The sequence below is a fragment of the Dendronephthya gigantea genome, unplaced genomic scaffold (genome assembly GCF_004324835.1).
Source record: "Dendronephthya gigantea isolate DGI-Jeju-01 unplaced genomic scaffold, DenGig_1.0 000095F, whole genome shotgun sequence".
Taxonomy (NCBI): domain Eukaryota; kingdom Metazoa; phylum Cnidaria; class Anthozoa; order Malacalcyonacea; family Nephtheidae; genus Dendronephthya; species Dendronephthya gigantea.
In genome coordinates this window covers 118913-146908 of record NW_021163105.1, presented here as the reverse complement: position 1 = coordinate 146908, position 27996 = coordinate 118913, and the positions used below count along the sequence as shown (strand labels likewise).

The window sequence follows — 27996 nt, the reverse complement described above, 5'->3', positions numbered from 1 at the left end:
TCATCAACCTCGTAAGCCAGGCTTTCTACCTTCGCTCCACGGCCAACGTCATCAGATATATTTGACATACTACATCATTCACGCTTGAGAAAATGGTTTCACAAACCAACAGATCACACAATTCTACATCCTATTTTTTAGCTACATTCAGTAGTTCGCCGTGTATTAAATTTTGCAAAAAAGTAACTTGTCTTTAGTCTGTTTTCTATTTGGAGAATCGACGCAGCAAAATATGCACAATGCGCCTGGTTAGCAGAAAGTTGTTGGACAACATAATTTCGGCCAACCGGGCCGGATTTCAACTATTAGATAATTTAGATTTCACTGAGCATTTTAATTTGTGATTTGAGTAACGGTCAACATGAAAAGTTTCAACGATTATGCATCACAGAGAGAGAGAGGAGAGGGGGGGGGGGGACATTGATGCGAAATTGCACATCTACAACCAAGCAGAAAGCCAGAAACTCATTCTGATTATCCGCCTCTTGATTTCGAGTTGACCACTACTTGAATCTATAACGTCACGTGATCCGAGAAATCGCGCCAACAATTTTTGGTTGCGGTGCATTATGGTGTACCTGCGGATCTCTTGTGATGTATTCTAATGTGAGTACGCAAATTACTTGATGAAATAAACTTCCACTTGCAAATCTTGCAATGATAGGGTCGTTCTCCGCTGTGCGTGAGCATGTGAGAATGCAGGTTCCCAGAGGTTGTGAACGCCTTGGGACAACTCTTGCACTGATATGGTTTCTCTCCAGTGTGAGTCCTCACGTGTCGTCTGAGATCACTCGAGCTCACGAAACCCTTGGGGCAGTACGTACATTTGTGGGGCTTTTGCCCGGTATGAGTGAGCACGTGACGCTGGAGGTTGGTGAGCTGGGCGAAACCCCGGGAACAAACCTCGCATGTGTATGGTTTTTCTCCGGTATGTATGCGATTGTGAATCTTGAGATGAGCGGCAAGGACGAATGCCTTGGGACATTTCTCGCACTTGTGAGGTTTCTCCCCTAATCAACGGTTAATTAAAACTGTTAATTGATTACATAATTATCTGTAATTACTCTTCACGGGGTACGGAATTTATGCCTACCTTTGTGAATCAACACGTGACGTTGGAAGTTCCAGGAACGCGAGAAGGATTTGTTGCAAAATTGACACGTGTAACTTCGGTTGGAATTATTGTGCGTGGTCTTCACGTGCTCTTCCAAGGCCGAGCGCGTATCAAAATCTTTTTTGCACGTGATGCACTGAAGTTGAGTCTTGGAATTTTCCGGTGACTCTACATCATTCCCTTCAGCGCGCGGTTTCATTTCAAAGTCGTGAAACGAGAAAGGAAACAGGGTTGATTGTGTAATCCAATGATTGTCGTAGAACATCGACGGTGTTTGGGGGCTTGTTGAGTTTGGTGTCCTTACAGGTACCCTGTAATCCCTGTCGTATCCTCCTTCGAACATGTTAGGATGTTGGGGTTTCCAATTTGCAGTCTCTGTTTCGGGTAGTTTGTGATCATCGTGGGTCTCTCGTCTTCGGCCCAGGTCGTAGATCTTCTCGTAGCCAAACGGAGGACTGTCGAGTTCAGTTGTAGCATCATCGGGACAGAAATACGGCGCATAATCTGAGAAAGACAGAAAGGATTATTAATCATAGAGCCCTATGCCCCACTTACGTTTTTAAATATGTAGTTCCTTTTCAAAGATACTTATTTTGATTTACTATTTTGCATAAACTGCGAGATTTTCGTATGAATCGTGAATCTATGATAGCTCTCAGAGTTTATAGTTTGACGAATTCAAAAACTGATGAAGTTGAGACCGCGATTAACTCTTCTTCTTTCACGCATTTCATATTTCATTTTCGCAAAGCAGTAAGTTCGGTCTGGAGATCAGTTTAGTTTCAAATCGACGGCTTCGCGTTCATGTTTGATTGGATCTGAAAGAAGATGAAGAGATATAATTCAGATCACGCAGGGGCCTACCTGGATAGCAACATTGTTCCCGTGAGTATTTTTTCACTGCTTTCTGCTTGATCAAAAACGACCTTGGCATCGTTCCAACGATCAAATCGCTACAAATCCAACTATTTGAAGATGGCGGTCTCTCGCCTTCGCTTTATTGAGGCCATTTGACAAAAAGTTGCTGTGAACTTTACGAAATGCCCCTTGAATGATGTCATCTTGAGGCTAAGTTTGAAGATGCCTAAAACGACCAATCAAAGGCTGCCTGAGTTACTTGCCTAGTCTTACTAAATGTGATTAGCTCATAAAATATTAACGAGACCATCGTTGAGATTGCCTATTCTTTCAAGCGCTCATGCAGCGCGCCAATGTCTGGTGGCCGGAGTAAACTGTTTGGAATTGGAAAAAAAATGTTTTATGTACTTTTCTATTTAACACTAACGTGCTCAGAAAATATCCAAGAGAAGATCATAAAAAGACGGGACAAGATAATACAGATTCTGGGCGTTAAAATGACGCGATTGATTTTGACAAGTATTGAGTTTCTTCATGTGTCTGTATTATGATTGTTGAACTCATGCAAAGCTTAAAGCAACCATGTGTAACCAAGCATTTCTTAACACCTGGTTGCCAATATTTACTGCTCTATTCAGGCGTAGAAGCTTACCAGATCCCGAGACGTTTTACTAAGCATATAACTGTTGTATCTTGCAACTTGTAGGTTAGGTTTCTTTCAAGAAAGACTCCAACGTTCGACAAAAACGATATATTGAGCTGAACATTTAATAGTTTTCTGATATATACCGAACAAAACTAACATTGGTAAATGATATCTTGTTAGTGGTTTGTCATTTATAAACTAACTTTTGTTTTTGAATGATATGTCTAGACGAACATACAACGATTATAAGATATCTTAATTGTGATTCATCAAACAAACAAAATGAAAACTATTACAATGTATCACAGTTATAGCTTTAACTTCACAAACAAAAGGTATAACAAAAAGTCTAAAAAGCAACAGAATATGTCGTTGTTTTTGGACGGGAATCCTGGCGTACTCAGATTCCCTCAAAATTTTCTACAAGGATTAAAACAGTTCCAGAGAGTTTTAAGATGCAAAGGCCCTTATTCTGTCTTGGCAACCCGATTGATAAAGTAATACTGCTTCCAATATGTGTTTCTCAGTCAAGCATCTTCCTAGACGACTGAACAACTCATCCGTTAACTGCGGAAAGCCAGCCGTGTTCGTCTGAAATTTCAGAAATGTTTATCGTGTTATAAACAACATTCTCTTGGTTTTAATTAGTTGTGTGTGTGGTCAAGCTGAGTGTTTATGATACTATTATACAAACAGCAAAATAGGAACTCCATCACTCCATTGGACCTCTTCTTCCTTAAACTGTTTTTCCTAAAGGTCCGGTAAGGATAATCTCTTATTGATCCAGTGTAACCTCAGGAGGAGTTAATAGCCAACTAAGATCTTTAAGACAGGGGAACATACGGTTGTGAATACCTGAGTGCGACTCAAACTTCGTGGACTCAAAGGCGACGATCGTGTCAGAGACTCACTTGACTAACGACAAATGCTGTTTTGGGCGGGCGGCGGTAAATATTTCGTCATCGTGCCGTGGATATTATGCTGCTATTTGCCACGAAAATATTCAATGTTGACACAAGCTTATGCTCGCTGTATTTACATTAGTTTGAAATCTCAGAGTGAAACGATGCTTTAACAGAGTAATTGCGGATCTCGTTAGTGAATGATGGCTCTAGTGAAAGCGAAGAAAAGCCAGTCGCGTCAGCTTTGATAAAAACTGTGCAAAAAAGGCGCTAAACTTAAAATTTCAATGGATTCGGGCACGTCAACATGGGTAAACAAATCAAACGTATAATTATCGAAGAGTTTGCTGTGCGTGGATTCAAGGACTCATTTTAAACGGTAAACTTCCACTGAATCACTTTAGTTTTAGTTTCATGGTAAATTTCTAGTCTCGTCAAATATCAATTGACCTGAAGCAGGACCTGAAATAGAGGAGCTTTTCAAGGAAGCATTTCTCCTAATACAATGGACTACTAGTCTAAGAAGTTAGCCGCCGTTTTTAATTCCTGTGGCTTTACTGAGATCACTTTTGAGTCTTTTTTTGTCGGTGAATTAAAGCTATACTTCCTCAGCCAAAGCATAGACTTTTGAGAAGTCTTCAGTGTTATCTCCATTTAGATTCTCAAGGAAAGATGGTTTTACCGTTTAAATTATATCAACAATGTAACATGCATTCACTGTATGTTTCATCCTAACTGATAGGTTTTCTCTATTCGATCTTATAGGTTGGAACAGTTCAATTATTAAAACCGAGAATGACTTCTTTGAGTAGCTACAATCACACCAAAATTGATTTTAACTCGTGGTTTACAGAAATTGCTACAAGAAATGCGACTCAGAAATCTCTTCAAGCCCTAGCAATGTCATTAATTTTAATCCTAACGATTGTGAGTAATGGAAGTGTTGTTTTGGTCCTTTTGAAGAGCTTCAGCATTAAAAACGTTCCTAATATGCTACTCTTCTTCTTGACTGCTATAAACCTAGCTATAGGCATCGTCAATATGCCTTTTGCTGTGATTTCTATCGCAAATGACGGCTGGCTGTTTGGGAGTGTTTGGTGTGAGATCTCAGGATTTCTTTGTCAGTTCCTCACAGCCACATCAAATGTCATGGTAACGGTAGTCGCCATCTATCGTTACCAAGCGATTGCAAATACATTTTCAGCGCAGATAACTTACCGAGGGGCTAAATGGATTACGGCCTTTGCATGGTTTTATTCCCTGGCATTCACTGTTCCTCCCATATTGGGTTGGAACTCGTACCAGTACTCAAGCGCGAAGGGATTCTGTACTCTGTCGTGGCAAGATGGCGGTGCTGGTATGGTTTATACTGTGGTCTTCATAATCTCCTGTTTCACTTTACCTTTCGTTGCCATCGTATTTATGTATGTAAGAATTGGCGTGATCACACGATACAACTCGAAGACAATACGAACCAATCCGACTTCATCATCGTCCTTATCTTCGAGCAAAACTCAGGGTAGCGACGTCACAAGACATGACATAAGAGAGCATGATGTCACAAGACATGACGTCAGGCATAATGACATCACAAGGCGTTCCCGTAGCAACCAACGCGTGACGAAACGAACTCTCTCCGGATCCAGAGATTCTATGACCGAATCAAAGACGATTGCGAGTGTGTCTTACGTCGTCGTGACGTACGGTTTATTTTTAGCGCCGTATTACGTCATGAACATTGCATCGGCGCTATCCCAAGATGCCTTGTCGCCGGAAGTGGACTTCACAATGGCGTTGTTACATTTTTGTCATGCGACGGCCGTTGCTGTCGTGTACGGCTTCAACAATCGACGAATCAGGACTCTCCTCAAGCAGTTGCCATGGTGGCCAAAGTGTCCCGGATGTGTGGTGTCACGTGGTGATAGATATCAGGCAAGGGCTAATGCAGTTGACTACACAGTTTAATGCCTCGTATTGTGCAAATGAAAATAACACCAAGACACTGTGAAAAGTTGATAAGCTTTTTATTGCAGCGTTACATTCATTTTATATAATTTGATTATGGCGTTATTCTTTTATAATTGCTTTCAAATCATTATTTCATCTTTTGTTCATAAGAGAGATCATATTTCTCTCTTTCTGTTTTATTATGGACCTAAGCAAACGAGATTAATGATAAGTGCCAGGGGCGGTTGTTCAGGCTGGATTAGCGCTAACCATGGATTAATTGCTAACCCAGTTTTCGTTCATGCCCTTCCAGATGGTTGTTCACTTCATGATAACTTAAAAAATAAACCAGAAAAATATTTCTGAGAACAGAATCGAGTGTAAATAAGCTGCTTGAAAAAGTTGAGCGACTGAGCCCACAACTATTTTGGTCTGATGTCCATTTCTTCAAGCTATGAAGTACTTAGTCTATGAGAAATCTCTTTTTCTAGTCGGGGAACTAGCGGCGGTAAAATGAGTTGGCTCTTTCACTTGCTGCCAATCAGTGTTCAATACATTATGATCCATTCTTGTCCCTGAATCTTCGGAATGCATCGTATCCGATCGTTGGTTGTCGTGTGATTCTAATGTCTCGTTGCTATGTGGCTTGATCTTACGGTCGCTAGGATCGTCGGGATCGTCAGGCGTTGTGGGTTTTGAAACCTGATTATAAACGGCCATCGCCTGGAAAATAAAATATAATATTTGCATTAACATTAATAAAATATTTGCATTAACATTCGATGAAGTGGATCCACCACTGCGGAAAATGTTTCCGAATTCACCAGATGATACACGATTTAATTCAGAATTATACCTGGGCTACCATCGAAGCTGCGTCACCAGTGTTAGCGGGAAGTATCACAGTGTTACTGGTCTTAGCGAGATTACCAAAGGCTTGAACATACTGCTCTGCAACAGTTAAAGCTGCTGCATTGTCACCGCTCTGAAGAAAAGCGTGGATAAGCAAATGACTAAAGGACACCAGAAAGTTGATAGTAAACCATTGCTATGAATACCTTCAGCGACAAAGACTCGGCTACTTTTAGGATGGCTTCCGCTCTTGCGTTGGCCTTCGCGAGAATCGCATTTGCCTCGCCTGTTAAGAGCAAATAGAAACATTAACATGTCTCATCTCGTACACATAGCGTGCCTATTCTTACACATGGCATGCGAACATCACTCACGCACCAGTTGCTGTGTTGATTTGCTCAGTTTTACGACCTTCAGAAGCAAGAATCTGACTTTGTTTTTGACCTTCGGCCACGTTGATTGCAGCGACTTTGCTACCTTGAAATCATTTTAAGACGAAAAAAAAACGCAATGAATTCTGAATACTCAAACTGCCGAATATACTGGAGACAGATTTTGGAGAAAAAACTCGAGTTTCTTCTTGGAAGATATTAAAATGTGATTTCTTATGCAGGCAAGCCAGCCCAGCCAATGTAGATTCTTCCGTCCTCTCGTCCACCAAAGACGGCAACGCAATTTCTAATATTGTAAATCCCAATCGTTTTACCTTCTGACTCAAGAATCGCAGCTCTCTTTTTACGCTCAGCTTCAACCTATGAACAGAGCATTTTAATTCAATATTTATAATGTTCCTTGTGTCGTGTATTCATAGGTAGATTTACCTGCATCTGCATCGCTTCCTTTACTTTGCTTGGCAGCTGAATATCGCCTGAAATATATGCACATCAAAAACAAAAAAATAGCTTGAATTATCTAAAAATGCCGCATTGTACATGCATAATTACAAAAATTGTTGGAACATCGCTCACGTATTTCATATCGTAGACATTTTATTCCCCAGGCAGAGGCCGCCTCGCTGATCGCATCTTTGAAAAAATGAAAATATTTTGTGGTTGAAAACAGGATTACTTTAGAGGAGGTAAAAAACGAGTCAGGTATATAAAGTCATACATACTGACAATGTTTGAATTCAAGGAAGTTCTTTCCTGGAAGATTTTGTCCAGTGTGATCTTTCCTAGAATGTTCCGTGAATAGAGGGGTGAATATTAGGAAAGTTTTGTATAAGCCAGCGCCAATAACGGACAACTCTATGTTGATATTGCGATGGTGTGATTGTATTGATTCACCGGAGTCAATACACAATCATTATAACTCTATTTTGAACCAGAAAAAGACTGTCCTACCGAGCTCAGATCTCATCGTAGTTTGAGCGAGTTGTGTGACGGCGTATTCACAGTCTTCCACGCCATAAGAGGCCTACATAGCAAACGTCGTTTGACAGGCAATAAATATAATATAAAAACTGAAAAGCGGTAAAAAATAGCTTGCAAGCATGGGTTAATTTGTGCTGGACTAAAATATGAACCATGGTCTACCTGATAAGGGTCTTCTACGCGGTAATACAAAACACCGTCCAGTTGAAGAGTGACATTGTCTGGAAGATACAACAATATTTCTGACCCACAATGACCCTTTTGTCAAGTCAATATTTACTACAGAAATTGAAGCGAGCTCTTTTTTAACAGGAAATCCTATTGTGTCTCACCTAAGGTAATAGCCGATTGAGATGGAACCTCTGTCGCAACTTCTTTCAGACTTTGGACATATTTGATTTGCTCAATCAACGGAATGAGAATAGCAAGTCCCTGTATTTCAAGAAGTTGTATGTTGCAATGTTAAGTTAAGTTTTCTGAATTGATTGTTTTTAGATGCAACTATATCAATCACTTACAGGTTCCAATACGCGAGAAAAACGTCCAAATCTTTCAATGACCCATGCTTCTTGTTGGGGGACAAAATTAATGACCTGATAATATTTACAAATTATGGCTGATTTCATAATATCAATAAGCTGATTTGTTCACTGAAATGCTATGTCTATTTCTGTATTTTGTCAAATACATATCTACAGTAACCATCAGATCTCTCACTCACAGTATTTGATGGCATCTCTCTCCTCTTGCCATAATATTGAGATATACATCTGATCTGTTGACCTATTTGCTGTAAAGTAAAACAAGTAATCATGACAACAAAATAATATAATATAGCTGATTCTAGATCAAGGAATCACATCGCTGTGGTGCCCCAGCAGTTAACCACTGGAATCTTGGCAAAGTTGCAAAGGTCCTGCTGTGAAAAGGTTATGTTATTATAACTATATTTCTTTAGAAATATATTGTTTTCAAAGTCAGCGCACACCAGCATAGCAGCTAGGGCAAAATTGTCCGGCTGGTTACACCACTGAATTAATATTGCTGGTGAACACTGGGAAGCACATCTCTGCAGATAATGGTTTGGAAACGAGCACCTACAGTCATTTGTCTTGGGTGCTCGGCAGAGGTTTGTTGGCTTCTGCCTTATTAGATGAACAAATCTAATAATCTATCTAATATCCTGCTGCAACTCAATCATAGTTCTACTGTTAAATGGCATATCTTTTGGCACTATTGTCTTGTTAAAGGCATGCCCCTTAGGGATTTTGGGGGGAAGCTATCATAGGGTGATATTAATCTGGGGAGCCCCTGTGCCTTTAGAAGACTGACCAATTAACTACACCCACGTTCTTACCCGATTGGAGATTCGTCTCAAATGAAGCATTTTAAACCCTCGTCCTTTACAATATTCTTTCCTCTGCAGTTCAGGCAAAATTTAACCAAACAATTACGAAAGTATCAACAACTTTCAAGGGAGAAGAGTACTTTTCTTAGCTTTCTCAGTACTTCAGGCTAACATAAAGTAACGTCAAAAACTGCTGAATAATGAAATTCGTGGGCTTCTAAAAACGAGTCGGGTGAGCACATGGCACATGCATGCGTTTGTTTATGTCCAGAAAAGTTGCACGAAATAGTAAAGTTGTCGAAATGTTTTTGAAATAAAATCATGTCTGAGAAAACATTGCTGTCACATTTTTGGGATCTGGCATCGACGAATGAGAAGATACGTATTGATGCTGGTGTAACCTTGATACAGTATCTACGATCGCCAAAAAACGAACAGGCAATTGAGAATGATGTAAGTTGGGTCAAAGACTACATACAGTTGTAAAGCATGCATCAGCTATATCATTGCTGGTTGCACTTTCTTATTGTCTAGAGTACCACTGAAGAAAGGCTTGATGACTTAAGCTATACATTGAAAAGACTTATTAAAGGTTTAGCTTCATCTAGAAAGGCAGCAAGACAAGGCTTTGCAATGGCTTTGACTGAAATAGTTTTGATGTTTGATACTATTACTGTTGATGATATCATAAACTTGATTAAAGAGTCATTAACTGTCACAAAAACATCCTCAAGTCAGGTATGTTTCATGTGCAGTATATATAACCTTGTTGTTAATGTTGGAGTCAAACTTATAGTCAAACTTATAGTCAAACTTATAACTGATCTTTCTTATTTTTAAGGAAGAAAGGGATGCTTATATTGGTCAAATTTTTGGGCTGGTTGCTCTTGGGAGAGCAATTTGTCTTGCAAAAGACAATAACAACGTATGTTAAATCTTGTTTGGTCATATCAATTGCTGCCAAGACTTTTCGTTAACTAAAACTAATTCTTTATCTCAGAAAAAACTGCAAAGATCCTCCATAAAACTTGTGATTGAACGAATAAAAGAGGTGTTGGCGAAGAAAAGCTATCTTCAGGAAACATGTTATAGAGCTATTGTTGATATAATTACAATGGTAAAGAGGGAATGTCAAACTATATATTAACAAAATCTGATGAAATATCAAACTTATATATATCAAAATGATGTTTTTTTTAAAGTTGAACTTTAGTGAATTTGAAGAATATGTTATGCCAATTTTGGAAAATGAAATAAAATGTGTCGCAGGAAAATGCACTCCAGATTCCCTGGTCCTTATTTTGGCCAGTTGGAGATTGTTCAAGGTAAGAAAGAAGAGTAAAGAATGAAGGATCGATACGGTCATCCACTTCATCTCAGATATTTTGTTGTTTTTAGGATGATATTGGAAGAAAAACATTCAAGAAATCTTGGGCAAGCTGCCATCTTGATGCTATCGATAACTATTTACTCTTTGCTAAAATTTTACAGGTTATTAGGAACTGCTTTGTTGTCAAGATTAAATATATAAAACAACAACTTTACCTTGTGCTTTTCATATTCTTCAGAATGCCCACACTTCACATCCAAGAGTTCACATTGTGTGGGACGAAGTTCTTAATTTAGTTCTGAACTCTTCAAGATCTGATTTTGAGAAATTTTGGATGACAGTAGTTGATGGTATTATATGCAACTCTTTTTTCAATTTATTGTGATATTTTTTAATTAATTAAACCTTAATTTTAGAAAATCTCTTCCAATCTTCTCATGAAAGAAAGTTTATGGGTTTCAAAGTGCTGGAAAAGGTTTTGCCAATACTTTCCTCAGAACAGGTAGAAATTTACATGTTGTTTTGATCCAGAGTTAGGGATATTCTACAATATAATTCTGGCTGTGGTTTTTTGAGAATTACTTTTTGGTCTTTTTTCAAGGTTGCAATTGTTTTTAGTCCACAACTCATGCATTGTCTTTTCAATTCTCTGGGTCATGACACAAATTATTTATATCCTGCGATCAAACAGATGGTAAGATTTCTTTCAGTGACATTGACATGAAGCTGGTTTATTAACTTGAAGCATAAAAATTATATTTTTGTTTTATATATTTCCAGATTGAAGGACTTGCCAACATGATAATAGTAAATGGGAAGCAGGAACTAATTCCTCAAATACTTAAACAGCTTCTTGGAAGGTAGCTAGATAGTTATATCATTTTAACAATACTTTAGTGAATGCAGGTGTCAAAATATGTCAATTCCAATGCACTCTTTCTAGAAATAGTAACATTTGTTTTGATGCTGTCACAAAGACGAAGACTGTTGAAAATCTTCTTTCAAAGGTAAAATCAGATTGGCTTGACAACTGTGAAGTTAGGGCATTCATAACCATCTAAAAATTATTGAATTTTAGTTGCAATTACAAGACTTGCCTTCATTCGTCTCATGGTTAAAAGAAATCTTCATTGCTGGAACATCTGACTTGAAGAAGGCAAGTGTTCCTGGTCAAGTGGATAAAACTAGAGAAGGAGTTCTAGGAATGGTATGTTAGGATAATTTTTTTCATCAAGTTTAATAGCTGTGTCGTAGTCAGTAAGCATATTTAAATGCTTGGTTATACTGCAATATATTCCATTTTTTCATAGTTTCTTTCATTGGTGCGATGTAAACAACTGGAACATACTTCGTTGTGGGTTTTGGACGCTGTTTTCTTTGTCTTTGAGAATGCTTATTTTGTACAAACCATTTCGCCGGCCATTTCAAGTCGAACACGTTCTCTATGTCAACAGCGCTTCAACAGTATCCTAGGAGAACTAGCCTCCCTTACCGGAAAACATACTGAAGTAAAGAGCAAAGGTTGGTAGAAATTGCATGATGCTGTTTGCTAGTTAAAGTTGAAACAGATTGGAACTAGTTTTGAGGTTGTGTTTTGTGTGTGGTGAACTTATAGAGGTGTCCAGCAAAGTTCAGACAAGAAAGTTCGGTTATGCAGAAGATGACCGCTTGTGGATTTCTCACATTATGCAACACGCGAAGGTACTGTGGAAAGACGCTGTAATTATCCACAGTTCTTTGATGACAATAATCCTTAATTACAATGAAGAAAGACTTTCTTGCAATTTTTAGAATCTTTTGAGAAATCCAGAAAAAGAAGTAATTGAAGAGAGCTGGAATGATGAGGTATATTACTATATTTGACTACGCTACTTTATCGCCGTTTTAAAGGCAAATCAATCATCATTTTCATCGTGCAGTTTCAACCATTTTTACGAGAACTCTATGCTTCGTTTAGGTTCAAGCTGTGTTTATTAAAACTATGAAGATTGTTCGAAAGCTGGAAGACAAGGTATGTAATTTCAATCAACTATATTTGTGTCCTTCATTTGAAGAAAAGTATAGTATTGAAGTTTTAAAGCGTTTTCACTTTTTTTAGTCCACTGACTTGACGCTTGAGAGCAGTGCTTTCACTCTGATGTTTCTTTACGTTGGGGTTCAACTGTTTGGTGAGACACAGCAAGCTCAAGAGATACTCGAGGTATTTATGTACTTTATGAAATAAATCTCGTGCGTGAATTGGCCTATTTGAATATCATTTTTAACCCTCTAAATTTAGGAGCTGTTCCATTGTTTTAATAAAGTAAAGGCGCAAATATCTGACAAGCCACAAGGTAAACTCCTCAATGAATAGTTGCAGGGGAAAAGTCAAATGAATGTCACTTCTAATTGATCAGGTCTCGGTACCAATTGAAGGAATATTTGTATCTTTCCAACCAGAAAACGAGCCACATTGGATGGATGTAGTGACAGAGATCTTACTCAGTTTATTGACAGAAACATCAAACCTTCGTCGTCTGGTCGTTGGTCAAGTCTTCAATATCATCGTTACACATCTCACATCATCTGCGGTGAAAATTATTTTAGAGGTCTGTTCAAAAGCTCATCAAGACAATGTTATTTCTTTGCTTTGAAATCTGCATGTGTTGAAATATTCATTTTTCCTTTAAGGCAATTGATCCGAGAAATGGTTTAAACGAGGATTCCGCTCTTCAAATCGAAGGTATTCAACAAATTTAAGAATTGTACAAGTTTAGGAAATATCTGTTAACACGTTTTAAGCGTAGAACAGCTGAGAAAATAGCTGAAATCATCATTCAGATCAACGAAGTTACATTAACGAGACTCATATTACGGGTTTCTTTGCAGAGAATGATGAAGACCAGGAAATGATTTCAGGCGATGAAGATGATTCACAGGTAGAGCTACATCCTTCCCCCATCCATTCCCGCCGCTCCCCCCCCCGCCTACTACTGTTGGCGGATTTGTTGATTATCTTTGGTCAGACACTACATACATCCTCTTCCAATACGTTCACCCTCCCCCCGTGTCCGTTCCTGCTATGAAGTATAATCTATTTGTATGACCGTGATTGTGCTATTTTGCCAGGGGGGTGATAATGACGAATCTGAGGAAGAGGAGACTAGCAGTGATGATGATGATGACGATGATGACACGAAGGATTCTGTTGATCCTTTGTTCAAAGTTGATCTTCAAGCAGCTCTGGGAAACGCTCTGGCGAATGAAGATGATGATGAAAAGGAGGCTGAACAATCTGATAGTGATCTTGATGATGACGCAATGATGAAATTCGACGAGGCTTTATCTGAAGTTTTTAAACAACATCTTACGGCGAAGCAAGAAAAGAAGAAAATGAAAGGTGAATTTCAGTGAAGTTGAAGACCAGTCTACGCCACTGGTGCAGTTGAGACCTCTAACAGACATTGATTAATGTTTTCTTCTTGTTTAGATGCCAAGAAATCTTTGCTGCATTTCAAACTCAGGTATAAAGCACATAACAGCGGAAAATATTTGTGTTTCTTTGGAATATGCCCTTCTCGTTTTAGTAGCTACTGTACAACCATTTTATTTTGTCATCTCCAAATTTAGGGTTTTGGATTTGGTTGAGATTATCATTAAGAAACAGCCATCTACGGATCTGATACTGGTTGGTATAAGTTTAAATTGAGATGAATTCTGTGTTGGCTGTCGAGAGTGGAGAAATTTATTACAGTTTTCTGGTATCTTCTAGGAATTGATGCAACCAATATTAGAGATAATTCGTACATGTTTAACTAATAAAGATTTTACAACTCTGGGCGAGCGCGCACAGGGGATATTCAAGAATAGATTGTGTGCAATTAAAGAGGTACGCTTATGGATTATCAATGTCACGTTCTGCGAACAAAGATGGATAACATGTACAATTCTGTACTTTCCAGCATCCAAAACTTTCTCCTTCAAACGTCGAAAGCGTCCACTCGAATATTGAAATCCTTTTGAAACAGGCGATCAAAGGTTTGTTATGATTTTGTTTGACTCTTCTTCCTGTATCCCTAACTCATGTATACAACAGATACCTTCAAATATTGGTTTCATTTTATTCCTTGTTTCATCATTTCAGCTCCTTCTGTCACCATGGTTACGCTGATGTCAACAGGATGTTTATTTCTGGTAAGTTTGCAGTGTTTTGTATCAATATGAGCAAATGTATTTACGGTTATTTTTATTCAAAACTTTAAAACTTGAATAATTCTCCTGAATCTGTTAATTTTAGATCCGTCATCTTCGCGGAGCGAAGGAATCAGACGAGAAACAAAAGAAAATGAAATATAATGAACAGGGAAACGAGGTAATTTTACCAGAGATTGTATCATTGACGTAACGAGTGTATATATTTCAAGTTCATTCATTCAAAATATTGCAACTCTAACGAAATGTCTGTTTTACTCTTGAATTGTGTAGTTTGTTCATCTGGATTTTTCACGAGTTTCAACGGCGTATAGCGAAGCTCTAAAAGACTTTATGATACACAGGTATACAGCATGAGCTCTGTGCAATATAATGGAGTCGTTCGACTTGTTACACATCTGGATTTGTAAACTATATTTTGTCATTCCTCCCAGAAACACCCACTTGCATCCGCTGTTGTTTCAAGAACTGATAAACAGATACCCGGTGAGTCTTGATGTTATTGCAGTTGGTTCCGTGATATCTGCATTTGCATGTGTCAATGTTTATTTATCATTTCAGAAAGTCGGCTGGGGGTTGGCCAAAGACTTGGTCAACTACATCACACAGGGCATTAATAATTTCCGAAAGGTACATATATTCCACGGTATATTACCACTACAATAGTTCTAAATTTAGTCCAGTTTTATGTTGAGATATACTGTCTCCCTTTAGATACAAGCGTGTACGATGTTATCTCAACTTCTAAATAGAAAGGTAAACACTTTGAGGAAAGATCTTCTTGGATATTGAAAAGGATGCAGTTTAGATTCACTCCTAACTTTGGTTGTATGCTTTTTCTGAAGGTCTATGGTCAAAACGAGAATATCAAAGCCATAGCAAAACCATTGCAAGAAGCTTTTCATTCAGTAAGTTGATTAAGTTTAAGTCTACATGCATAGCGTTGACCCGTATTGAGAGCTTAGAAGTATATCTAATTTCATCTCTACGCTCAGACATTCCTTCAACTTTCATCTTCTCATGCTGAAATGAAAGCAAAACATTTGAGACAGATTTTGAAGCTGGTATCGCAGTTTGTGAAGATTTTGAAAGCTGACTCAGAGGTGAGCGATAGTAGTAAATTTCAGTAAGGTTTTTGCATGTACAGCATTCAGTCCTGGTGAAATTTCAACTATGTTTTGTAGCTATGGCCTTTGCTGGAGAAAAAAAAGATGGAAGAGTCGTTGGACATTGCCTTTCAAAGCAAGACAGCTGAAAGAGCTAATGATTTGAAGAATTTGATAAGTCGTTTGAAAGATGAGATTATGAGGTTTGTATCTCAACAATATATATGGGTTTCATTGGATGTGTACAAAACATTTCATCCGAGAGAAGAGGTCGTAGTTTTATAACAAGCGATTGCTATCCAATTTAGGAGAAATGATGCTGAAAATACGGGGAAGAAGACGAAAAGAAAAAGAAAATGTAAACCTGGTGAAAGTAACATGTCGGATGAAACATCAAATAACGGACTTGAAAACTTCGAGAGCAAGGATAGTGAGATAACAGTTATGAAGAAAAAGAAGCGCAAAGCAGACAAGGAAGACAGTTGAAGACTGAAGCTACCATGGTACATGTTGTACAGGCACTGCTACTTCGGGCAGGCATCGTACATGATATGAACTGTGTCACTGTGGAGAAGGCACAACTTTACCCCATGGATCATAACCCTCTCCCCGTTTTAATGGAAAAATGGTACAGAAAATCACAAATTAAATAAATGATTTTTTTGAGCTTATTTTGATTGATTGATTACTTTGTAACCATGGAACCTCGCGTCCAGTTCCTGGTCTTGGAATTAAAGATGGCGGACATTTTTTGTAATTTTTTTCATTCCGTTCATAACAAAGGGAGATCGTTTTGTTTCAAGCATCTTTTCTCGCCGATATTCCGCGATAGAGTAATAGTGTAGTTATTCTTTCACCATGCCGATTATTGTGAAGGATTTCTCATGGGAAGAAACAGAAACGAACGTGTTTATCGACCTTCCTTTGAAAGGCGTCGCTCCAAATAAAGTTGACATATTCTCTTCGGGGCAATATTTAAAAGTATGTAGAGTATTATGGTATAAATATTGAATTTCTTAACACAATACGCCGTATCAATAGCTAAGACACTTGAAATTGCAACGAAGTATTAGATTCGCGTGGCATAAAACTGTTCATATTTCACTTTGTCCACTTAAAATATGTTGGTTTTGCAATTTTATCACTCATCAGCCATAACAAGTAAAACAGGTCTATATCAACAGCTCCTAAGGAAATATATTCAGCATTCTATAATAAATTTCAACAATTGCCAGGTAAGTTATCCGCCGTACATGTTTGAAGTCTACCTCAAAGAGAACATAAATGAAAGCGCCAGCAAAGCAACTATATCAAGTGGTCTTGCCAAATTTAAGTATGAAAAATGTGAGCATGGATTATGGAACAGTTTACAAGCATCCGGGGTTGAGGACAAGAAATTCATGGCAGCTGCTCGTCAGAAGGCTGTCGAAGACTCACACAAAAAAGCTGAACTTTTGGCTGAACAAAAGGCAAAGGAGAAACGAGAACAGGAAAGGTTTGCATTGAGAGAACAGATGAAGGTAAGACTGAATAGTTAGCCAGTGTTTGCTGGTATTCTATGATTAGCTGTTGTAGTGTGTGTCTAAACTGCTTGAAACTTACTTTTATATCCATGTTTAAAATATGATTGCAGAAAGATGAGGAGGAAAAGAAAAAAATTGAAGAAGCAAAAGAGAATATCAGAAAAAATGCTGCTGAAAGTTTGGAGAGATGGAAGCAAGAATCAGAACAAATCATGACAGAAAATGGTTCAACCAATCAAAGACAAGATCCTTCAGCTAATCACCATGGAGATATATTTAGCCATGATGATGACATTCATGCTGACGATGAGGATGATGAACATGAAAATTCTCCCAAGGGTGGAAAGTCTAATGTCGATAAAAAAATTCCTTCAAAAAATGACAGTCCAAAGAAGTTCTCAAAAAAAGGTGAGGTTTAGAATTGAACATGACTCACAATAGATGAAAAGAACACCTCTCTAAAGGGGGCTGTCTGGTAACCAAATAAATCAAGTTTTAAATTCTTTGTTTTAGTTAAGAAGAAGAAAGATGTCCCTCCTCCCAGATCAAGTGGAACAATCCAAGTTTCATTTTCACATCGACCATTCAAAACTCCATCACGTGAGTCCAAGGCTCCTGAGGAAGAAGAGGTGAGACTGGCATTAGCTTTATAACCCAACCACAGTAAAATTGTTCTGTAACAAACTACTAGTACTGACCATTTTACTGTCATGTTTTTTTGTAGTGGTTGGCGAAAATGGCCGCTGCAGGTCGAACAACTAAAACTGACAACAATGATGCAGTCGACATGGAGGAAATGAACCCACTTTGGCTAAAAGACAAAGGAAGGTGATTATTATCTTCTTAGCTGCTTATTTATAGGTCTGATTACACTCGCAATTTTCTTCCTTCAACAGATGTGAATGAGTTGATAAGTTACGGATATTCAAATAACAGCACTCACATATCAGAGTACACGTAACTGTCCAGTCGTTCACATCTATCAAAAGAAGAAAATTGCACTAAAATTGTTGTAATTTTTTTGCAGTTCATTCTACAAAAGCGGAAACTTTGTTGCAGCTATAAATGCCTTCACGGCCGCTATCGTTCTTGATGGCAGTATTCCTTCATATCCTTTTCAAAATCCAGCCAAAGGATAAATCCTTTCCAAATATTCCCAGCTGTGCGTGCACAATTAGCTCTGGATACGCGATTAGAGCTGGTGTCGCTTGGACTACGACAGAATTCGATCCGTGTACAATGTAAATCAACAATGACTATCTCAAAAGATAAGCCACTGATTGCCTGCCTCTAGCGCAGAGGTTCTCTTCAGTGGGTTTTCATAACTTGTGCTTTTTCATTTCAATTGCATATATGTGTCCTTAATTCTGTCAAACACTATTTTCCAATCGTGCTGCGTGTCATCTTCAAATGAAGCAATACAGGGAATGCATTCAAGACTGTAGCAGTGTAAGTAACCTAAGTTTTTAGATATAGATACGAAGATATTCTGTATGAATAAAATTAGTTTATAGTTTAGGTTTCCTCCTCAATAAGCGACGATGATCCTTTCTGCAACTCTTGATTGAACAGTTCAGAATACTATAGCCAGATAGAATATGCAGTATTAGTTAATTTGGCTGTCTTATTCACAGGCTCTTGAGCTCCTAACACCGCCAGTTCAAGCAAACGCATTATCAAGATGCAAAGCGCTCGTGAGAAGAGGCACAGCTCAAGCTCAGCTGGAGAACTACGTTGAAGGTAATGTATGACATGTTGCAACAGTACGTTGTTGTTGAACGTCTGCGATGATCCGTCCATATTTATAAAGTACGAGGATCCTTGTAGAAAATTTTATATTTGTCTATTTCGATCATGTAACTTATTTTTTCGGCAAATCAACAAGCCTAGTTGAACACTCTTCTCATATTAATGCATTTATAAAAAGCAGAAAGAACTAAACTAACCTAATTCTTTGAATTTCAGGTCTTATGGATTACGAATCAGCAATAAAGCTGGATCCAAAGAATGTTAACTTACAAGAAGATGCAGAAAAACTTCGCAAGATTATCCAGGGAAACTGAAAAAAGGCTTTTATAACTAACTCTGTCTCGTTCATAAGTCAAAAATCCTCTTTTTCTTGTGGTATAGTGCATTGATCATGTGTTGAAACAATGATAGTTTGCCGTACGAAGCCACAGATGAAGCCACAGACCTAAATTTGATGATTATAGTCTATTCTTCCACTATGAATGGTGTTTGTAAAATCATTTGTGGAAAGCTTGAAATTTTTACGTTCCAACTTCTAATAGATTATTAATCTGAACAGTGAACTAATTTATAGTTTATTCCTATTTATTATTTATATATAGAAACGACATGTACGTTTTTTTATGTATTATGTACTCTTTATAAAAAAATAATGGCGAGTTTCCTGCAACCGTTCATCGTTAGATGCAATGTGCAAACGACCGTATGGATTAATTTTTTCCTCACCCCTCCCTCCTCAGTAATGAAATAAAGTCGTTCCTTTTGTCATGTGACGACTACAAGATCAACCAATCAGAGGTCGAGGTGCAGAATTCAAAAAGCCTCGTGTGATGTGAATGAATTTAAAAGCAGTGTCGAAGTGGTGAAAAAAAGGTTGAAATTTATTATATTCTGTGCTGTAAAGAAGGACGATCTCTAGTTTATCGTATCAAAGGCATCCTTTGCTAACTCTCGGAGTAATTTCTGTAGTTTTATCTATCTAAAAAGGAACGAAAATGGCGCAAAGACGATTTGGAAATGTAAGTACCCGTACCGTATATCGATTCTCGAACGAACGAATTGTTTGTGTTATGATTGTGGACAAATCTCATGCTTCGTGCTTTTTCTTCAGGTTCTTTCGACTATTTCAGAAGGAAATAACCGAGAAAATAATATCGGGATGCGAGGCAAAGGCGCTGCTCAACGCGCGACTAGGGCAACCCTTGGTGATATTGGAAATAATGTTGGGACATCAATTCACGATGGAAAGGTCAGTTTTGTTTTTTTATTCAAAAAATTTGCTGCGCAAAATTCTCGCAAAACATTTCAACAATAGGTTGTCCCTGTAGGTTGTTACACGCACTCAAAAAGAGCTAAACATTCACACACGTCGACCTCTTCACAAATCCAAGTCGACAACATCGTTGTTGCCAAAAGCAGAGTTAAAAAATGTCGAGAAGAAGGAAAGCGTCCCCTTGAGAATCACGGAGCCCATGGACATGGATGGTGTCGTTGAACAGGTCTCGAAAGCAATGAAACATTGTGAAATCACAGATATTGATGCTGATGATCACGAAAACCCGCAGTTATGTGCTGAATATGCGAATGAAATCTATCGCTACTTATTGGAATACGAGGTAATTTTGGATTATGTCATTTAAATGACCAAAAGTGGTGTGTCTATTGCATGCCCTGTTGCATTAAAATATTTAACCAAGCTGTGCAGTCTAAGGTTACTGGGATGAAGGTTGTAAACCATAAGATCTTGCTTTTCAACTCCCACTGTGGAGCTGAAAGATCAGTCCTAATTTTGTGCATTTTATGTGATTATTGTTGCTTTCTCTTTTAGAGAAATTTTATCATCCATGATTACATGAACGATCAGAAAGAAATAAATGCAAGAATGCGGTCAATCCTTGTTGACTGGCTCGTACAAGTTCATGAAAAGTTTCGTCTTCTCCAAGAAACTCTTTACCTGACTGTTTCCTTCGTTGACAGATATTTAGCTGTAAGCACCAGTTTTGTATCAAGGACTTGATTTTTCATGATTGCATCCATTAAACATACAACAATTCACTGACATTTTACAGAGAGAAACTGTGCTGAGAAGTGAACTCCAGTTAATTGGGGTGACTGCAATGCTCTTGGCTTCAAAGTATGAGGAAATGTATGCTCCAGAGATTGGAGACTTTGTTTACATAACAGATCAAGCCTATGACAAATGCACCATCCGCAAGACTGAATCCAAGATGTTTGAAGCCTTAGACTACCAACTTGGTGATCCCCTGTGTCTTCACTTTTTGAGGAGAAATTCCAAAGCTGCTGTTGTAAGTTACCTGGTTCTATATCTTAAGTGTTTTGAGTTGAATTTAGTTCCAGGGCAGTCTCTAAGTTTTCACTATTTCTTCTTGTATAGTCTCGTTCTGAAACGCACACAATGGCAAAGTTTTTCATGGAATTGATGCTGGTTGACTATGATTCAGTAAAGTTTCTTCCATCTTTGAAGGCTGCAAGTGCTTTATATCTATCTTTGAAACTTCTTGACAAACAGGACTGGGTAAGTGTAGAGATTTTCCAACAGTGCTGTAATTTACTGAAACCTACTCTCTATAAATTACTATAGTTGACCATCCTTCAAATTAGAGGAAGGTATGAATTGTCAAACCACAATTACTTGGATAAAGGGGTATCCTGCAGGGGGGTGCATAAGAGGTTACATGTCCGGGTGCATAAAAGCTAATATTTTTACAGTTGAGTTGTGTTGTTAAAATTAATTTCGTTTTTCCCTAGGATTCAACGTTAGAACATTACAGTTCGTACACGGAGCGCGCCCTAAAACCTTGCGTCCGACGTCTTGCGCAGTTGGTGATGAAAGCGAAGAACAAGGACTCAAAGCTGACCGCAGTTGCGAACAAATATGCCAAACATAAATTCCTTAAAGTTAGCCTGTCGCCAGCTCTTGCGAGCGATCAAATTGACCACTTCGCCGACTCGCAGTGGTGACTGATTGATTTTTAAATCATCGTAATTCCATTGGACTAAAGCATTAGCTGGTGCCCATTTAAAGAAGAATTTTATGCTGATTAGTATTTTATTAGTTTTAGACTGTCTGGATTATAAAGATTATAGTTGTTTTTATTTATTTTCCGTTATCAATGCGTGTACCAGTATATAGGGAAGTAACCTCGATTTTGTATTCGGTTTTTATGCTGGGCTACAAGAGTATGGTACATGTGCAATTTGCAATAAAGAATGTAATAATTTTCCTACATAATTGTAACAAAAACCATAAGCATGTACTTTCAGTTGACCTTGCTATTCGTACAACCATATTTTAAATTTTAATCATTCCAGAAAGCGGACATTTGGTAGCTAATTTCATTAACGTAACACTTTGTTAAGTGGTGCAGGTCAACTTTCATCCAATTAATGTGAAAATGTAAATAAGAAGGAAGGGTAGATACGAAATAAAATCATAAAAAATCACGCGTGAACTCTCGCCGTTAAGTCTGCTATCAGCGAAACTGACCAAAAGTCCATACACATTTTTCTACAAAAGCAATTCTTTTTTTTTCATTTTTATGACCTTTTTACCTGGTGAATTTGAGCTGCGAAATTAGAGTAAATTTGATTAAATTGCGACGCATAAATGGATAGAGCCAGGTTTCCATTTAATCGTTTTAATCTCAGGGTTTTCTCAAGGGCCTAACGTGCTTATTTATTGGCTTGATTCGTCTCCGCATTGAGTACTCGCAGTTTGAACACTGCAGGATTTCCGCATGAATTTCGATTTATTCATGTCGTTGCGCTCGAGTTTTGCGCTGTGCTCCACCAACAAATGATGGTATTCAAGTAACCATATGGCGTGCCAACCGCCGGTTAAACAAACTACCTTCTGCATAACTAAAATGCCAAAAACTCTTCAGTCCAGGGAATTGGCCTATCCTCAAACAAGTTTCGCAAATCACAAACATCTGGCAAGAAAGAGGAGAGGTCATTTCAGAGAATTGTGCAGTAAAGTTCAATGTACATAAAAATAATTCCCTAGTTGGTAAGGGTAGGGATAGTTTAGTCTTGCGCAATATATAATATATCGTCTTCTGACATCGTGATATGCACGAATTTACGTCGAGAACAGTACATTATATCGTTTTAAGAGTAAATTATTTAAATAATCCTTTCTTTAGGGAAAGAAATGCAACCAAAAAGATATAATATATAAAATTCTTGGGTAATTGTACCGTACCAAGAGAGGGGTGGGTAAGTGGAGCATGCCCAATTAGTGACGTAACAATTCACCGCTTGCAGCTTTTCAAACTCAACTCTGTGACTCTGTCAAGATAAACTTGGACGAAAACTACATGTATTTGGCTTTTTCTCACGATATTTTACGATGAGACGCTCTGGAAGTAAAGGGATCATCGAAACGGATTGTTATTGCAAAATTCGATTACTCGATGACTCAGAAATATCGTGTGAATTCAAGGTAGGAATGCTGCAAAACATTACTAGGATTACATGCATGTCGTAATCGACCAGAGAGCATAGTTTATGAATATTATTGTTGGCAGGCGTTTTCGCGGTGTCTGTGTATTAGAAAAGATCGATAAGAGGTCTATGCAGTATACTAGATTACAAAAGAATGCTTTGTTCAACGATCCAGCACTTGGATCGTCAATAAACAAGTATTTTTAGAAGTCACAAGATCAAATGTAAAATTATCTACAGTATCCTTTCGCAACAGAGGTCAGCATCGCTTCAAAGATAATTTTGAAATCGCCGTAAAAGATCATGTTAGAGTCAGATATCTTAAGTAATAATTCGACCTGATCTAGCTAATTCAGTATTATTTGCTTCCTTCTTCGTCTATTAAGTACCTAAAAATATTTGTCAGTTTTGCTACTTGGCGTTTGTTTACCTTGATCAGATCAAGTAGTCAAGCCGGGGGAAATCAAGTATATATTTGAACGCATTCTATCATTTATTCAATCGACAAATTCATGCAAAATATTTCAATTGACGCTGCAAAGTTACGTCAGACCTTATAGCGTTTAAAAAATAAATAGAGGTAAAATATTTTAAACGATATATATTTTAAATTTATTGCCCAAGCAGCATTTAGTCAAGTATGACAGCCGAGAGAGATCAGATTTAGTTAATTATGAATGAGATTCAGAAATCTTCGAAAAAATTAAACAGAAACATGTTATACTGTTTGAAATATCTCAAATTTCACCCTGGATCCTGGTGGTACTTGCAGACCATGCCAAATTTGCCCTCAAAATGCTTGCCATGGCAAACATAATATCAGGTATTTTATATTTATTCATGAAAAATGGGAAAATTTAATATAATTGTAAAAAAATTTAATGAAAGTTGTTGGTTTCAAAGGCTAATGTTATTAAAAAGCTTGCCTCCTGCTGATTTGTTTAGCATATCACAAACTCTAAATTTTGGAAAGTATAAGTTTAGCTGTTTGTAGTGGAAAAGACTTAAAAGGCAAAAGGCTGCTAATATCAATGTGTTATGGCATTATATAATATAAGCTCACATGGGCTTGTATGATATAATGCATATGGATCATACTCTTGTCTTGTGCATGCATGTGTGTGTGTGATATCTTTCTATAGACTTGGCCAAGTCTATTTCAAATTAATAAATAAATGCCAAAACATCCCACATCTCTTTTTCACACACTTGTCATTTGTGTCTAAAACACCTGTTAAGAACACTTTATCATCCTGATGAGTGGGTTCACTTAAAATAGCTGTGGATTATTATCTTTTGAATATGTTTCCCCACAATTTTCTCAGCATCTGATTTGCATCACATCCCTTGGCATCTGGACCTAACTCTAAATTGTGTGCCTTTTTTGCAGAGAGACTCCAAAGGTCAGGTTGTTTTTGATCAGTGCTGCAAGGAACTTGATCTTTTAGAAAAGGATTACTTTGGCCTTCGTTATGTTGATACAGACAAACAAAGGGTTGGTTTTTACCTTGATTAGACACCAATACCACATAAAGTCAAGTCGTAAATGTAAACAGAATATTCAGTGATTAACAATGTTTGCTCTTTCAGCACTGGCTAGACCTCAACAAAGGCCTTATCAAGCAAATGAAATGTGAGTTTTTTACTATTGTATATGCCATTCTCAAAGCTATTCTCAAACCTAAATGTTTCTGATGATGGGAAAGTTCTTTCTCAAAGTTCAACAGCAAACAATAAAGGTGCTGTAAATGGCAACCTATTTTTATCTCCCATAAAATAGAAATTGAAATTGAAATGAACCTAAATCAGTACATTATTTCATTTCAGCAAAACCTCCTTACACTCTCTTCTTTCGAGTGAAATTTTATCCCCAAGATCCAGGAAAGATTGTTGAAGAAATAACACGATATCATATATTTGTGCAAGTTAAAAGAGATATACTTCATGGACGGTAGGGCATAGTTTGGTTGCAAAATGCAGGCTGCCTCATGCAGATGTGATAATAGGCTCGTTATTGGCAAATTAAGCTGATTTTACTTGCATCCTTTGACCTTAGGCTGTTATGTTCATTCAATGATTTGGCAGACCTTGGTGGATACATTGTTCAAGGTAATGTTCAAGGTTCATGGTGGTAGTTTAATATAAAGATGCAGAGTGTTAAGGGAATGTTTTGTGATAATGACAATGATTCATAATGCATGGTTTCTTGTGTTTCCCAGATGAACTTGGTGACTATGATCCTGAGGATCACAAAGATGGATATTTGTCTGAGTTTAGAGTTGTACCTAAACAGGTATTTTGTTCAAACATAAATTGACTAAAACTGATTATTTGGGATTTTGTGAGCTTATTACTGTAACTAAGCAACATGTATGACTTGTAGAATGAGAAGCTCGAGGCTAAGATTGCAGAAAATCACAGGAACTTAAGGTACTTGATCTTTCTACCAATACTGAATTTGGATTCCTGTACAGACTTTCATTTGACTGAATTTCTTCTTGCTATAGTGGTCTTACACCGTCTGATTGTGAAAAGGATTTCCTTGATAAAGTTAAATTGTTGGAAATGTATGGAGTTGACCCTCATCCATGCAAGGTAGGCTGCTTATGAAGAGAAAGAGTGTCGCAGACTCCAATATGAAACAAGTCACAAATACTTTTGTGCTGCCTCAAGTAAGACTTCAATGTAAAATGGTCTTTTAACTATTTTTATTTACAGGATCAAGAAGGAGTACAGTTGTATTTGGGGCTCACACCAGAAGGAATTGCCATTATTCGTGAAGCGAAGAAAGTCTCTGGTTTTCCTTGGTAAGTAAGGCATGGGTCATCAAATATCAACATCACCTTTCTCACACGCATTTCTCACACGCCGGGTTTTCAATGTTCTTCCAGGGCTGATGTTCTAAAGGTCTCCTATGATAGTAAAGTATTTTATGTTCAAATTCAGAAGGAAGAGGTGAGATATGCTACGTGTGAACAGAATATCTAGAAATTAAACACTCACTGCACTTTACTATTTTCCTCTTCAATGGAAAAATACGTAAGTACTGCGAGTTAATGTGTTAACTTTGTATTTTTCAGCGCAAGGCGAACTACGGATTCCGTCTACCAGACCACGGGGCTTGCAAGCATTTATGGAAATGTGCTATTGAACATCACACGTTTTACAGGTACAGTCAGTTGTTATACCAGATCTGATGCTTAATGCACCGTTATTCTTAAGACTTTGTCACCACAATCTTGTCATAGCTACATACTATGGTCATTTGTTCTTTGCTTATTGCCCGTGCTGTTTCATTTAGTAACGAGATAAAGCCGAAGGTGCGAAGAACCTCTAGTTTGTCGCCACAGCGATTCTTTAAGCGCCACTCGAGATATCAATACAGGTTAGTATGTTGGTACGTTGTGCATTTGTGATGGCACGTAGAATCAACGAATCTGTGTAGAAGAAAATAACTGTTTTTTATCGTTTAGTTGTGTTTATCTTTTAGTGGACGAACTCAAAACGAGGTTATTAAAGATAGTCTCAGTATCCAACGTCCTAACCCCGAGATAAAAAGGTAATATAGTCGAAATATTTGTTACTCTTTCTGGACATACAGTAGTGACGCTTATTCACGAGAAACGCACGTGCATCAGTATTGGTCAGTTCTGAAATGACACTTGCATTTTTTGTTGCGATCTTAGCTGCGATTTCCTTTTTTGATAGATGTGAATAAGTGAAAAGTTACGAGTGCTCGTTTACGAGAACAAATGTATCAGAACATTCGTGACTAACTCGCTCTGTTTCATCTGTCAAAAGTAGAAAGTCATACCAGAGTTTGCTAATAGTGTAACATTGTACATATTTGCCATTTCTAGAACGCCAAGTATTCGAATCTCGAGTAGACAAGATGCCGGGTCGAAGAAACCTTCTGAAACCGCGAACAACAACCGAAATTCAGCAGATACTCCCACCGGTGGTAGTTCAGCAAGTACATCGTCGGGCGCAGACCCCCTGAAGGAATTCGAGACCGAGCATATTCCGGATGTCCCGCCCGAGGAACAAAACCACTCGCACACCAACGTTGAAGTAACCGATGGCTCGACGAGGACTGGAACTGAGAACGGCCCAGTTGCTGATGTTGGCGCGATGATGAGAGAGAGCGCGAAGCCTGAGAACGACGGAAAAACAGCCCTGTCTGTGCTATTTATATTCTTATTGCTAGCACTGGTGATTATACCCATAGCAGTTGTATTACAGATGAACAAAGAAGGCATGAAGTCATCTTCAACATACAAGAGTTTCACCTCATGGTTTGGGTAAGATACTGGAGCCAGCGTTCTTTGATGTCAGTGGACTTGTCACAAGAAGCATGCTCGTTCGACGAACACAATACGCTTGCGTACATTTACTTTGAAATAAGAGCAATCAAGGGGTATTTAAGAGAGTACATTGAAGCTGTTGTTCGAACTGTCGTGAAGTGTAATTAGTTGCATATATTTTATTTTTGCTCCATGTAACAAGTATACTTAAATTAAGACTATTTTAAATTCTTAGCAAGTAGTATAGGCTGCCGGGATTAAAGTTTCGTAAGCTCATCTGAAATGG

At 37.9% G+C, this 27996-nt stretch overlaps 7 protein-coding genes across 7 annotated transcripts; 5 read left to right on the top strand and 2 right to left on the bottom strand.

Annotated features, from left to right (window-relative positions):
- Positions 1 to 141: 141 nt before the first annotated feature.
- On the bottom strand, positions 142 to 2158 carry LOC114533911 (zinc finger protein 239-like). Its single transcript, XM_028555541.1, has 3 exons — positions 1979 to 2158; positions 1094 to 1618; positions 142 to 1010 (listed from the first exon to the last, which is right to left on the bottom strand). Exons 1-3 carry the CDS (start codon positions 2046 to 2048, stop codon positions 568 to 570), a joined length of 1038 nt encoding a protein of 345 aa, XP_028411342.1. The 5' UTR covers positions 2049 to 2158; the 3' UTR covers positions 142 to 567.
- A 1312-nt stretch (positions 2159 to 3470) lies between these two features.
- On the top strand, positions 3471 to 5546 carry LOC114533797 (G-protein coupled receptor 161-like). The gene is made up of 2 exons (XM_028555392.1): positions 3471 to 3899; positions 4286 to 5546. The coding sequence occupies exon 2, from the start codon at positions 4316 to 4318 to the stop codon at positions 5483 to 5485; it is 1170 nt and encodes a 389-aa protein (XP_028411193.1). The 5' UTR covers positions 3471 to 3899; positions 4286 to 4315; the 3' UTR covers positions 5486 to 5546.
- Positions 5547 to 5553: 7 nt separating this feature from the next.
- LOC114533796 (stomatin-like protein 2, mitochondrial) lies at positions 5554 to 9199 on the bottom strand. The gene is made up of 14 exons (XM_028555390.1): positions 9050 to 9199; positions 8414 to 8482; positions 8211 to 8285; positions 8025 to 8124; positions 7855 to 7913; positions 7663 to 7735; positions 7434 to 7493; positions 7288 to 7344; positions 7141 to 7187; positions 7026 to 7071; positions 6698 to 6796; positions 6526 to 6605; positions 6324 to 6452; positions 5554 to 6190 (listed from the first exon to the last, which is right to left on the bottom strand). Exons 1-14 carry the CDS (start codon positions 9077 to 9079, stop codon positions 5936 to 5938), a joined length of 1179 nt encoding a protein of 392 aa, XP_028411191.1. The 5' UTR covers positions 9080 to 9199; the 3' UTR covers positions 5554 to 5935.
- Positions 9200 to 9275: 76 nt separating this feature from the next.
- Positions 9276 to 16338, top strand: LOC114533793 (rDNA transcriptional regulator pol5-like). The gene is made up of 36 exons (XM_028555386.1): positions 9276 to 9493; positions 9575 to 9778; positions 9882 to 9965; positions 10041 to 10157; positions 10243 to 10365; positions 10439 to 10531; positions 10609 to 10720; positions 10787 to 10872; positions 10972 to 11064; positions 11151 to 11230; positions 11314 to 11377; positions 11449 to 11577; positions 11681 to 11891; positions 11986 to 12071; positions 12162 to 12215; positions 12328 to 12381; positions 12469 to 12570; positions 12649 to 12703; positions 12810 to 12958; positions 13041 to 13092; positions 13239 to 13288; positions 13479 to 13749; positions 13840 to 13873; positions 13980 to 14037; positions 14122 to 14238; positions 14312 to 14387; positions 14494 to 14543; positions 14647 to 14721; positions 14835 to 14905; positions 14996 to 15047; positions 15123 to 15191; positions 15276 to 15317; positions 15407 to 15469; positions 15557 to 15664; positions 15746 to 15870; positions 15976 to 16338. Exons 1-36 carry the CDS (start codon positions 9362 to 9364, stop codon positions 16151 to 16153), a joined length of 3519 nt encoding a protein of 1172 aa, XP_028411187.1. The 5' UTR covers positions 9276 to 9361; the 3' UTR covers positions 16154 to 16338.
- A 59-nt stretch (positions 16339 to 16397) lies between these two features.
- LOC114533794 (dynein assembly factor 4, axonemal-like) lies at positions 16398 to 19502 on the top strand. The gene is made up of 9 exons (XM_028555388.1): positions 16398 to 16648; positions 16903 to 17187; positions 17301 to 17598; positions 17704 to 17819; positions 17915 to 18018; positions 18218 to 18298; positions 18567 to 18639; positions 18825 to 18930; positions 19156 to 19502. The coding sequence occupies exons 1-9, from the start codon at positions 16526 to 16528 to the stop codon at positions 19251 to 19253; spliced, it is 1284 nt and encodes a 427-aa protein (XP_028411189.1). The 5' UTR covers positions 16398 to 16525; the 3' UTR covers positions 19254 to 19502.
- A 274-nt stretch (positions 19503 to 19776) lies between these two features.
- LOC114533795 (G2/mitotic-specific cyclin-B-like) lies at positions 19777 to 22381 on the top strand. The gene is made up of 7 exons (XM_028555389.1): positions 19777 to 19958; positions 20051 to 20188; positions 20268 to 20555; positions 20768 to 20926; positions 21009 to 21245; positions 21335 to 21475; positions 21709 to 22381. The coding sequence occupies exons 1-7, from the start codon at positions 19935 to 19937 to the stop codon at positions 21919 to 21921; spliced, it is 1200 nt and encodes a 399-aa protein (XP_028411190.1). The 5' UTR covers positions 19777 to 19934; the 3' UTR covers positions 21922 to 22381.
- An 847-nt stretch (positions 22382 to 23228) lies between these two features.
- Positions 23229 to 27981, top strand: LOC114533868 (FERM domain-containing protein 5-like). Its single transcript, XM_028555487.1, has 14 exons — positions 23229 to 23404; positions 24797 to 24901; positions 24997 to 25039; positions 25234 to 25357; positions 25463 to 25515; positions 25626 to 25699; positions 25790 to 25836; positions 25914 to 26001; positions 26125 to 26213; positions 26298 to 26361; positions 26487 to 26575; positions 26708 to 26791; positions 26897 to 26965; positions 27267 to 27981. Exons 1-14 carry the CDS (start codon positions 23312 to 23314, stop codon positions 27709 to 27711), a joined length of 1467 nt encoding a protein of 488 aa, XP_028411288.1. The 5' UTR covers positions 23229 to 23311; the 3' UTR covers positions 27712 to 27981.
- Positions 27982 to 27996: the final 15 nt, after the last annotated feature.